The 13,197-nt window shown below is 40.1% G+C and overlaps 1 protein-coding gene across 8 annotated transcripts in view; it reads right to left on the reverse strand.

The window, feature by feature from the left end:
• The window catches only part of SNED1 (sushi, nidogen and EGF like domains 1), a 269,441-nt gene that overhangs the window by 87,766 nt on the left and 168,478 nt on the right, over positions 1–13,197 (reverse strand). For all 8 annotated transcript variants that reach the window (XM_089665825.1, XM_089665812.1, XM_089665819.1 and 5 more), the window contains 4 exons: positions 6,621–6,734; positions 6,027–6,140; positions 5,757–5,870; positions 1,362–1,475 (listed from right to left, as the gene is read on the reverse strand). In XM_089665825.1, the coding sequence (XP_089521951.1) occupies positions 1,362–1,475; positions 5,757–5,870; positions 6,027–6,140; positions 6,621–6,734 (456 nt within the window). The remainder of the gene's footprint in view (positions 1–1,361; positions 1,476–5,756; positions 5,871–6,026; positions 6,141–6,620; positions 6,735–13,197) is intronic.

The following is a 13,197-nucleotide window of genomic DNA, read 5'->3' on the forward strand; positions in this document are numbered from 1 at the left end:
TACCTAAACAACATGGGAGAAGTCAAAGATCACCGAGCACAGTGTCGCCCAGTGTCACCTCCCCACGTCTGATTTAAACCGCTAATTGCTGTAGTACTATGTCGCAATTGCATGCAGCAAGGCAATCATGGATTTACATCATATGGTAAGGAAGCAATATATCGCTTCCTCACCACCTGTCACATATGCTTTTCAGAGGAACAGCAGTGCCTGATACACTTGTGAATGAGCCCTTAGTTGCATTCAGCAGAGACACCCTTAAGGCTCGTTCAGACGTTCTACCGCCCCCAAACCCTACCCCCTATACCTGCTGAGGCAGCATCCAAAGGTGTACACATACCACAGCAGGAATAAAGACCCCTGTTGCTTTTGGTGGTTTTTACTGTCTGCCAATCATGCCCCCTTCAAGTAAATGGGGCCACTCTGCAACTGCTAGCTTTTGTGGGGTCCAAGGGGTTAAAGCAGGTGGTGAAAAAGCAACACAACGCTGCCTGCTTTAACCCCTTGTTTGCTGTACTGCACAAGGTTGCAGGGCACTTGCGCAGCAGCCTCATTCACTTGATCCACCAACCATGACAGGGCGTATAACTCCTGCTGTATATGCGACATGTGTACACCCCTGGCCAGTCCAGCTAAAGGGGGTGGATTTGAGGCAGGGGTGGCAAAAACACATCTTAATTTTGGTGGTTTTACCACCTCGCAAACTGCAAATATAAATGAACCCTTACTGTTCTGAGCCTCCTATAAGGCTGCTTTCACACTGAAGTGCTGCGGTTTACCTGCACCGTGGGTGCAGCAAAGTGTATCTGCAATTTTCCAGGGTTATCTGCACTGTGCCATAGACTTCTATTATATCCTGCAGGTGCTGTGAACTTTCTAAAAGCATACCAAAACTCCTGCATTCAGGTCTTTTGATGTACTTTCAGAAAGTGCACCAAACCTGCAGGATATAATAGAAGTCTATGGCTAAGTGCAGCAAACCTGCAGGAAAGTTGTATCAGTGTGAAAGCAGCCCTATACCATTATGCCCAGTGTTATGCTTCTTTCCTGCTGCTGGTACCACTCTGGAGACCGCAAGCCAGGATAAGAGGTGGAGTACAGTTGGTATCACTCTATTGGGACAGAAACCATCACTACAGAGGAAGTATCGGCTTATGCAGTTCTTGCTCCCTACTACAATGCCAACTTTACAAGTAGTCCCCCTGCTTTGCACTCTGTTTGATGCTCTGGGATGACGGGTCAGCAAGCCCAGACCATGATTTACCAGTCACCTGGCCACGGGTTGCTGACCCCCAACATACAATATGACTAACATTTATATGAAACAATGGATGGACATCATTGGAAATAGATATTCTCACCAGTTTCACATCTCTGCCCGGTGTATCCCCATGGACACAAACAGCTGTAGCTGTCATCTATGTCCTTGCACATCCCACCATTCAGACAAGGAGATGAGGAGCACGGTCGGTTTTCTAAGATTAGAAAAAAGCCAAGGATAATACACAATATCAAAATATGTTCATATTTTAAGATCATGTTTTAAGAAACAGGAGACCCTGCTAGAGTTAAACTTTGCTGACATGTAACCCTTTTTCAGCCAGATACTACCTGACAGGACTGCAAAGTGAAACAAAAACGAGAAGCGCACCAACCTTGCGCATTACCTCAGCAACCAAATTTTATTAATTAAAGAATGGTACTCACAAACAGTGAAAAAAATCAGACATGTAGTCCTCAAAGGGACTTCAGCTCTGATTAAGAAGGCATGGCCTTCGAAACGCATCAGTTGTACTGAGTGTCTACCCCCATGATGGGATTCGCGCTGGCTCCTCATCTCTGAAGTCCCTTTGAGGAATACATGCCTGATTTTATTCGCTGTATGTGAGTACCATTCTTTAATTAATAAAATGTGGTTGCTGAGGTAATGCGCAAGGTTGGTGCGATTCTCGTTTTTGTTTCACTTTGCAGTATTGGTCGGGCTTACCCAGCCTTGTTTGGAGCTGCACAACCTTGTATGCACTGGTGGTCGCTTTTTTCTGGTTTTGGTTCCATCTACTCGCCACCGGCCTTGGCCTGGGTCCTTGAGCGCAGGAGAAATCGCATCTGGTCTACTATCTGACAGGACCCATATTATTTCAACATAGGACTGTTATTTTTGTACATCCAATGAGAGCAATAACAATATTTTCTATATAAATACACTAAACTCTGTGCAGACAAACACAGCACAATAAAATAAATATCTAATCTCTATATAATATGAAACTGTGATGTTTTAATAAATGCGAAATTTAAAACTTTTTAAAAAGTGTTATTTATTTTCAACTAGAGGGAGACCTGTGATCCCAAACATTATAATCACCAATATAAAATGAAAATCCCTTGCACACACCTGTGTATTACTTTACATGAAAAAGCCAATGTAAATCGTGCTGATGCCAAAGTCTATAAGTGTACCACCAACTTAAATGTACTAAAACAAATAAAACTAACTTGACTCAGCCCCACGCTTTTATATATGTACAGTGGGGATCGAAAGTTTGGGCACCCCAGCTAAAAATTTGTATTAATGTGCATAATGAAGCCAAGGAATGATGGAAAAATCTCCAAAAGGCATCAAATTACAGATTAGACATTCTTATAATATGTCAACAAAAGTTAGATTTTATTTCCATCATTTACACTTTCAAAATAACAGAAAACAAAAAAATGGCACTCTGCAGAATTTATAGCATGCACTGGCCCCTTTGCAAAGCTCAGAACTGCCAGTGTCATGGATTGTTCTCAATCATCGTCTGGGAAGACCAGGTGATGTCAATCTCAAAGGTTTTAAATGCCCAGACTCATCTGACCTTGCCCCAACAATCAGCACCATGGGTTCTTCTAAGCAGTTGTCTAGAAAACTGAAACTGAAAATAGTTGATGCTCACAAAGCTGGAGAAGGCTATAAGAAGATAGCAAAGCGTTTTCAGATGTCAATATCCTCTGTTCGGAATGTAATTAAGAAATGGCAGTCATCAGGAACAGTGGAAGTTAAAGCAAGATCTGGAAGACCAAGAAAAATATCAGACGGAACAGCTCGCAGGATTGTGAGAAAAACTATTCAAAACCCACGTTTGACTGCACGATCCCTCCAGAAAGATCTGGCAGACACTGGAGTTGTAGTACACTATTCCACTATAAAGAGATACTTGTACAAATATGGTCTTCATGGAAGAGTCATCAGAAGAAAACCTCTTCTACGTCCTCACCACAAAAATCATCGTTTGAACTTTGCAAATGAACATTTAGACAAGCCTGATGCATTTTGGAAACAAGTTCTGTGGACCGATGAGGTTAAAATTGAACTTTTTGGCCGGAATGAGCAAAGGTACGTTTGAAGAAGGGGCACAGAATTTAATGAAAAGAACCTCTGTCCAACTGTTAAGCATGGGGTTGGATCAATCATGCTTTGGGGTTGTGTTGCAGCCAGGGGCACAGGGAACATCTCACGAGTAGAAGGAAAAATGGATTCAATAAAATTTCAGCAAATTTTGGATGGTAACTTGATGCCATCTGTGAAAAAACTGAAGTTAAAGAGAGGATGGCTTCTACAAATGGATAATGATCCTAAACACACCTCGAAATCCACAAGGGATTACATCAAGAGGCGTAAACTGAAGGTTTTGCCATGGCCTTCACAATCTCCTGACCTCAACATAATTGAAAATCTATGGATAGACCTTAAAAGAGCAGTGCGTGACAGACAGCCCAGAAATCTCAAAGAACTGGAAGACTTTAGAAAGGAAGAATGGGCAAAGATACCTCAAACAAGAATTGAAAGACTCTTGGCTGGCTACAAAAAGCGTTTACAAGCTGTGATACTTGCCAAAGGGGGCAGTACAAGATATTAACTCTGCAGGGTGCCCAAACTTTTGCAGACGCCATTTTTTTGTTTTCTGTTATTTTGAAAGTGTAAATGATGGAAATAAAATCTAACTTTTGTTGACATATTATAAGAATGTCTAATCTGTAATTTGATGCCTTTTGGAGATTTTTCCATCTTTCCTTGGCTTCTTTATGCACATTAATACAAATTTTAACTGGGGTGCCCAAACTTTCGATCCCCACTGTATATACTGTACGTATTACATATATACAAGTATGGCACTGGTTCAATTTAGTTTTATTATATTCACCAATCTTCTTCTTTGCCAGAGTATCATGAGATATTACATGTCAAATGTCACTGGCTGCATAGAAGAGTGTGCTTCCACGTACTGTGCTGAATGTACAGTCTTCAGAATGTTTTCTTTTAACATGTAAAAGAGATAATAATAATGCAAATAGCCTCATTAATGTGTATTAACATTAAAAAAGCCTTGTTTCTTTGTATTATTTGTATCTTTACATGCACAAAGAAGTATCTGCTCAGTACCTACTCAGGCCCTGCTTATTGAAGTGCAGTGCTATACAATGATTGTACTTTGCTGATCCTGCACACAATGCAAATTCATAAGTGCAATGACACACTGAAAATAATGAACTTATCTCAATGGTTGTTTAAGGATAAGGTCATCTTTTAACAAAAAAAAAAAATGTACATTTTTTTGCAGATAAAAAAATGTGCATTGACTATTTTTTGTTTTGGGAGCCTGCAAAGCATTGCACCTGTGATTAGCAGATCACTGGTGCCATGCAGGACTTCTGCAGACCTGTCAGTGTATCTGTGTGCTCACACCTTGTATGGGCAAGCAGATAAGCACTGACAGGAAAAGTCAATTAACTACTACGGCGCTCAACATCACCATGGTAGTTCACTGAGAACTACAAGCCTTTGTGGCTGTCAGTTTTCCCATTCATAGAATACTGTCAATAAGTGAGGCAGCCGAGCCACACATGGCCACATTTTAAAAACAATTGTGACAGCTGGGGGGGGCAGAAGATCCCCTGCTACCTGTCAAAACGGGGAATCAGGGGGGAGTGGAAGCCGGTCCTTTTGTAACATGTTAAACCCTGAATATGGGTGTAACATGTAGCATGTTTAAAAATGTGAACTTATACTTTAAGCAGAGATACCTTTATACCTTTTCTCATCAGAGGCACATAGCAGTCTTGTGACTTCTATCAGTATCCAGCTGAGCACTGGTTAAAGCTTGTAGGAGGAGTTTTCATTCTGCTTTGACTGTCCTGTGAGGCTGCAGGACCCCTGACCCTCTGTCTGGACAGTCCCGATTGGCCCAGCACAGATCACATGCACCCTCCCAAAAGAAAAAAAAACTCTCTAGGAATACAGATTAAACTGAACATGTTCAGAGTGACTCCTAGAGTTCTGTACTATCAACAGATAGATTGGGGACAGCAGAATAAGGGGAGGATCAGGGAAAACAGGATCAAACATCCTTTTTACACAATGCGGAGGATTAACCCCTTAGGTTCCACAATGAGTATAACAAGCATGTTTTACTGCATATATAGACTGATTTTACTCATGTGGGTTTAGTAACTCTTAAATCACAGAAATCCTTTTTTAGATGCTTATTTCCATTTCTCTGTATTTAATACAATGACAACATATGGAAGAACAAGTTTGTAAAAATCATATCAAAATTAAAGATATATCTTACTAAACATTCACTGCATTTTCCCTTCACGCAGGACACTAGACAAGACCTTACCTGATTTTCAGTATCACTCTGTCTTAACACCAGCTACATAAACTAAAGACAGCAACTACAGCTATAACCCAGAAAGCGAGACAAAGGTTATTTTACCTGTTTCACAGTGTGAACCAGAGAATCTTCGAGGACACACGCAGATATAAGTACCACTCACATCCTTACACATTCCCCCGTTTAGGCATGGAGATGAAGAACACGGTTTAATCTCTAAATAAAATTAGATGTATAAGAAATGGTTATTATCACTACACTTTCCATTGTGAAGCACCTATACATATGGCAGACAGAAGACTGCATCAGTCAGGTAAAATGTACATCACTGGTTGGCAGAAAGCATAACGTTTATACTGATCTCACACTCACCTGTCTGGCAATGAATGCCTGAGTATCCTCGTTTACACAAACAGGTGAATCCTTCAGGTGTATCCTCACAGATGCCCCCATTAAGGCAAGGAAAGGAAGCACATGGTTGGATATCTAGATGAAGAAGGTATATTACAGAAAAACTCTGCTGGGAATAAAAACATCTTGGCAAAACTGGCAAGCAGCTTCTCTCCTAATGTAAATAATGAAAAATGCTAACATTGTATACGCTTTCTCATTTGAGAGTGGTACCCTGCGCTTCCATCTCACTTTATGGGGTGTAACAAGCTATCTACGCCATGGTAAAACACAAAGCAAAACTGACATAAGAATGCAGAAATCTTCAAAGAAGTGTATAAAAGAAACATAAATGATTCAGTATGAATGTGGCATGCTATACTTTTATAGTAAAAAAGACCTTTTAGGCTACAACATCAGGCAATGGCAAGTCCTCTTCTGCAATATATTTGGGCATGGCCCCTTTATAAACAGAAGAGATATATTTGAAAATGTATTTATTTCTGGTCTGATAATGGACTGAATAACAACATGCAACAATTTTTATTAACTTGAGAGTTTTCAAAGTCTCCTTACCTGTCTGACAGCGATCACCGGTGTACCCCCCTGTACACACACAGCTGTAACTATCTTCCAGATTCTTGCATGTTCCCCCATTCAGGCAAGGAGATGATGCACAGGGTTTGATCTCTTAAAAAAAAAAAAAATTATTAAACAAAAAAAATACATAAAATTTTACACAAGAAGCACGACAACAGGGAACCTACATAAATCAGTGTTCTACATAAATTAGTGTTCTTACCACTTTATTTGACATCTCTATAAAAAGGATTTTGAGGAAGAATCATTAATTTTGCCAAGTAAGCAGGCCTGCTTTAATTTATTTGGAGAAACTTGTACTGACACAAATATGGGATTAGAATAAAATGGCAATGAAAGTGAGCGCTCTTAAGGTAAGCAGTTGGACACTCAAGGAAACCAAATAAAACCTTGTCATAAACATATAAAAAATGTGCAGCGCTGATAAATAAATTAAACAGGATAAACGGAGTATGAGTATTGTCCCCACTAATAAAGACATAAATCAGTGACAGTCTATATAGTGACGATATCGTGATATATAACTTCAATCCAGTGGTGGTGCTCCCAGTGGTAAGGTAAGAATTACGCACTCACCAGAAGTGTAATTTAATTACGCAGTATGTAAATCAACATGTTGGAGTCATTCTGGGAATTATATCATTTATAGAGCCCTGCTGCAATCCATTTACAAGTCCATCATATCCAGAGAAGGAAGCACCTGTAAGGAGGCATCTGTACCCACCTATCCCTTAAAGGGACCTCTGGCCAGCTGGATCTATCCACATCCTCTGAGGGCTCATATCCTTACCATCTAGAGGGAGAATCACCCTGAGTTCCAGTCCGGACCTATACCTGTGAAGGAGACCCGTGTTGATTTGCATACCGCGTAATTGAATTACGCTTCTGGTGAGTGCGTAATTCTTACCGTACCACTGGGAGCACCACCACTGGATTGAAGTTATATACCACGATATCGTCACTATATAGACTGTCAATGATTTATGTCTTTAATAGTGGGGACAATACTCATACTCCGTTTGTCCTATTTAATTTATTTAGAGCTGCACATTTTTTATATACAAATATGGGATTGCCACTGCTGACCTCCTTCTGAAAATGTTAGTTGCCTGGCTCTCTCGCCTTAGTACTTCCTAAATTTCGGACCTATAACAGCCATATGGTCAGAGATGGTGGACAAAAATCATTCTGGGTAAGTTTCTCAAGGGGGTTGATTTACTAAAGGCACATAGGCTGTTCACTTTGCAAGGGAAATTTCCTTTAGCTTAGTAAATGAGGTAAAGCGCAGCTGACTTCCCTCATCCAATCATGTGAAAACAAAAAATAGGAATTTAAGTACCTGAAGGACCGATGTCCTGTACTGTAATTCAAGATATGAAATTTACAGGTAAGTCAATTCCTATTATGTCTATCATACAGTACAGGAGATAGGTATCGATCCATAGACCATGGGACAACCCCAAGCAATAAATGGGAGGTGGGCAACAAACCAGCTAAAACATGACCAACAGACTCACTGAAAAACACAATAAGGGTCAACTGACCTGAACAAACAGTTAAAGTGGTTTTAAAACCAAAAGGTTATTTTCCTTAATGTATTACCTACAATAAGGTAAAAAACCTTCCACTAGTTGTTTCCCCTCCCTTCTGAAATACTTACCGGAGTACTGTATCGATCCAGCACTGTGTCCGTCTGCAGCAGCACTGGTTCTTTCTCTCTCCTCTTTCACAGACTCAGACACAATGGGAGCCACTGGCCAATTAAATGCTGTGAGAAGGAAAGGGAAGTTTGGTCCGAGATCTGGAGCAAGCCTACAGCTGTGCCACCACAGGAAGTAGCTTCCTATGGGGGTGCACAGAAAAGAGGAGGAGCCGACAGGGCAGATGGGGGACCCCAGAAGTGGAGGTTCATGGGTAATGCAAAACCATTACACAGAGCAAGTAAGTATGACATATTTCACTTAAAAAAAAAAATGTTTTATATATATATATATATATATATATATATATATATATGTATGTGTATGTATGTATGTATATATATATATATAGTTAGGTTCATATATATTTGGACACAGGCACAATTTCAGTTTTTTTCAGATATTTACCAAAACCTATTCAAGCTATAGTTATATAATAGATATGAGCTGCAAGTGCACACTCTCTGGTTTAATTTGAGGGTATGTACATGCAAATTGGAGGAAGAGTTTAGAAATTACAGCTCTTAAGAGTAGTCATCCCCCCTTTTTCAAGGGACCAAAAGTAATTGGACAATTGAATCAAAAGCTGTTTTATGGCCAGGTGTGGGCTACTCCTTTGTTATTTCTTCATCAATTAAGCAGGTAAAAGGTCTGGAGTTGATTCTAAGTGTGGTATTTGCATTTGGAATCTATTGCTGTGAATCTACATCATGTGTTCAAAGGAGTTGTCCATGCAAGTGGAACACGCCATTGTAAGGCTTCAAAAATGAAACAAATCTATCAGAGACATAGCAGCAACATTAAGAGTGGCCAAATCAACAGTTTGTTACATTCTGAGGAAAGAAGAATGCACTGGTGAGCTCAGCAACATAAAAAGACATGGACATCCATGGAAGACAACAGTGGTGGATGATCGCAGGATCCTCTCTATGGTAAAGAAAAACCCATTCACAACATCCAGACAAGTGAAGGACACTCTCCAGGAGATGGGTGTATCACTGTCAAATTCTTCAATCACGAGAGCAAATACAGAAGGTTAACCACAAGGTGCAAACCATTCATAAGCCTGAAGAATAGAAAAGTCAGATTTGACTTTGCCAAAAAATATCTAAAAAAGCCAGACCAGTTCTGGAAAAGTATTCTTTGGATGGATGAAACTAAGAATAATCTGTACCAGATTGATGGGAAGAAAGTGTGGAGAAGGCTTGGAACAGTTTACGATCCAAAGCACACAACGTCATCTGCAAAACATGGTGGAGGCAGTGTGATGGCATGGGCATGCATGGCGTCCAGTGGCACTGGGTCATTGGTGTATATTGATGATGTGACAGAAGACAGAAGCAGGCAGATGAATTCTGCAGTGTTTAGAGATATACTGTCAGCCCAGATTCAGCCAAATGCAGCAAAGTTGATTGGACGGTGCTTCACAATACAGATGGACGATGATCCAAAACACACTGCAAAAGCGACCCAGGAGCTTTTGAAGGAAAAGAAGTGGAATATTCTGCAATGGTCAAGTCAATCACCTGATCTCAACCCAATTGAGCATGCATTTCACTTGCTGAAGGCAAAACTAAAGGCAGAAAGACCCACAAACAAAGAACAACTAAAGACAGCTGCAGTTATAGCCTGGTAAAGCATCAGAAAGGAGGAAACCCAGTCTTTGGTAATGTCCATGGGTTCTAGACTTCAGGCAGTCATTGCCAGTAAAGGATTCTCAGCAAAATATTAAAAATGAACATTTTATTGATGATTATATTCATTTTTCCAATTACATTTGAGCCCCTGAAAATGGAGGGACTGTGTATAAAAATGGTTGCAGTTCCTAAAATTTGTACGTGATATTTATGTTCAACCCTTTGAATTAAAGCTGAAAGTCTGCACTCCAAATTCATTTGGATTGTTCCATTTTAATTTATTCTGGTGGCATACAGAGCCAAAAGTATAAAAATTGTGTTCAAATATATATGGACCTATATATGAGATATACAGTATCTCACAGAAGTGAGTACACCCCTCACATTTATGTAAATAATTTATTATATCTTTTCAAGTGACACTTCTGTGAGATACAGTATGTACAGTCAGGTCCATAAATATTGGGACATCGACACAATTCTAACATTTTTGGCTCTATACACCACCACAATGGATTTGAAATGAAACGAACAAGATGTGCAGACTGTCAGCTTTAATTTGAGGGTATTTACATCCAAATCAGGTGAACGGTGTAGAAATTACAACAGTTTGCATATGTGCCTCCCACTTGTTAAGGGACCAAAAGTAATGGGACAATTGGCTTCTCAGCTGTTCCATGGCCAGGTGTGTGTTATTCCCTCATTATCCCAATTACAATGAGCAGATAAAAGGTCCAGAGTTCATTTCAAGTGTGCTATTTGCATTTGGAATCTGTTGCTGTCAACTCTCAAGATGAGATCCAAAGAGCTGTCATTATCATTGAAGCAAGTCATCATTAGGCTGAAAAAACAAAACAAACCCATCAGAGAGATAGCAAAAACATTAGGTGTGGCCAAAACAACTGTTTGGAACATTCTTAAAAAGAAGGAACGCAGCGGTGAGCTCAGCAACACCAAAAGACCCGGAAGACCACGGAAAACAACTGTGGTGGATGACCGAACAATTCTTTCCCTGGTGAAGAAAACACCCTTCACAACAGTTGGCCAGATCAAGAACACTCTCCAGGAGGTAGGTGTACGTGTGTCAAAGTCAACAATCAAGAGAAGACTTCACCAGAGTGAATACAGAGGGTTCACCACAAACCATTGGTGAGCCTCAAAAACAGGAAGGCCAGATTAGAGTTTGCCAAACGACATCTAAAAAAGCCTTCACAATTCTGGAACAACATCCTATGGCAGATGAGACCAAGATCAACTTGTACCAGAGTGATGGGAAGAGTAGAGTATGGAGAAGGAAAGTGAACTGCTCATGATCCTAAGCATACCACCTCATCAGTGAAGCATGGTGGTGGTAGTGTCATGGCGTGGGCATGTATGACTGCCAATGGAACTGGTTCTCTTGTATTTATTGATGATGTGACTGCTGACAAAAGCAGCAGGATGAATTCTGAAGTGTTTTGGGCAATATTATCTGCTCATATTCAGCCAAATGCTTCAGAACTCATTGGACGCCGCTTTACAGTGCAGATGGACAATGACCCAAAGCATACTGCAAAAGCAACCAAAGAGTTTAAGGGAAAGAAGTGGAATGTTATGCAATGGCCAAGTCAATCACCTGACCTGAATCCGATTGAGCATGCATTTCACTTGCTGAAGACAAAACTGAAGGGAAAATGCCCCAAGAACAAGCAGGAACTGAAGACAGTTGCAGTAGAGGCCTGGCAGAGCATCACAGGGATGAAACCCAGCGTCTGGTGATGTCTATGCGTTCCAGAATTCAGGCTGTAATTGACTGCAAAGGATTTACAACCAAGTATTAAAAAGTGAAAGTTTGATTTATGATTATTATTCTGTCCCATTACTTTTGGTCCCTTAACAAGTAGGAGGCACATATGCAAACTGTTGTAATTCCTACACCGTTCACCTGATTTGGATGTAAATACCCTCAGTCTGCAGTTAAAGCACATCTTGTTCGTTTCATTTCAAATCCATTGTGGTGGTGTATAGAGCCAAAAATGTTAGAATTGTGTCGATGTCCCAATATTTATGGACCTGACTGTATGTATGTGTGTCTGTATATATATATATATATATATATATATATATATATATATACAGTGGGGATCGAAAGTTTGGGCACCCCAGCTAAAAATGTGTATTAATGTGCATAAAGAAGCCAAGGAAAGATGGAAAAATCTCCAAAAGGCATCAAATTACAGATTAGACATTCTTATAATATGTCAACAAAAGTTAGATTTTATTTCCATTATTTACACTTTCAAAATAACAGAAAACAAAAAAAATGGCGTCTGCAAAAGTTTGGGCACCCTGCAGAGTTAATATCTTGTACTGCCCCCTTTGGCAAGTATCACAGCTTGTAAACGCTTCTTGTAGCCAGCCAAGAGTCTTTCAATTCTTGTTTGAGGTATCTTTGCCCATTCTTCCTTACAAAAGTCTTCCAGTTCTTTGAGATTTCTGGGCTGTCTGTCACGCACTGCTCTTTTAAGGTCTATCCATAGATTTTCAATTATGTTGAGGTCAGGAGATTGTGAAGGCCATGGCAAAACCTTCAGTTTACGCCTCTTGATGTAATCCCCCGTGGATTTCAAGGTGTGTTTAGGATCATTATCCATTTGTAGAAGCCATCCTAACTTCAGCTTTTTCACAGATGGCATCAAGTTACCATCAAGTTACCATCCAAAATTTGCTGAAATTTTATTGAATCCATTTTTCCTTCTACTCGTGAGATGTTCCCTGTGCCACTGGCTGCAACACAAACCCAAAGCATGATTGATCCAACCCAATGTCTAACAGTTGGACAGAGGTTCTTTTCATTAAATTCTGTGTCCCTTCTTCTCCAAACGTACCTTTGCTCATTCCGGCCAAAAAGTTCAATTTTAACCTCATCAGTCCACAGAACTTGTTTCCAAAATGCATCAGGCTTGTCTATATGTTCATTTGCAAAGTTCAAACGATGATTTTTGTGGCGAGGACATAGAAGAGGTTTTCTTCTGATGACTCTTCCATGAAGACCATATTTATACAAGTATCTCTTTATAGTGGAATAGTGTACCACAACTCCAGTGTCTGCCAGATCTTTCTGGAGGGATCGTGCAGTCAAACGTGGGTTTTGAATTGTTTTTCTCACAATCCTGCGAGCTGTTCTGTCTGATATTTTTCTTGGTCTTCCAGATCTTGCTTTAACTTCCGCTGTTC

The sequence above is a fragment of the Staurois parvus genome, unplaced genomic scaffold (genome assembly GCF_062004578.1).
Source record: "Staurois parvus isolate SC_StPar_1 unplaced genomic scaffold, SC_StPar_1.0 ptg000049l, whole genome shotgun sequence".
In the NCBI taxonomy this organism is placed as follows: domain Eukaryota; kingdom Metazoa; phylum Chordata; class Amphibia; order Anura; family Ranidae; genus Staurois; species Staurois parvus.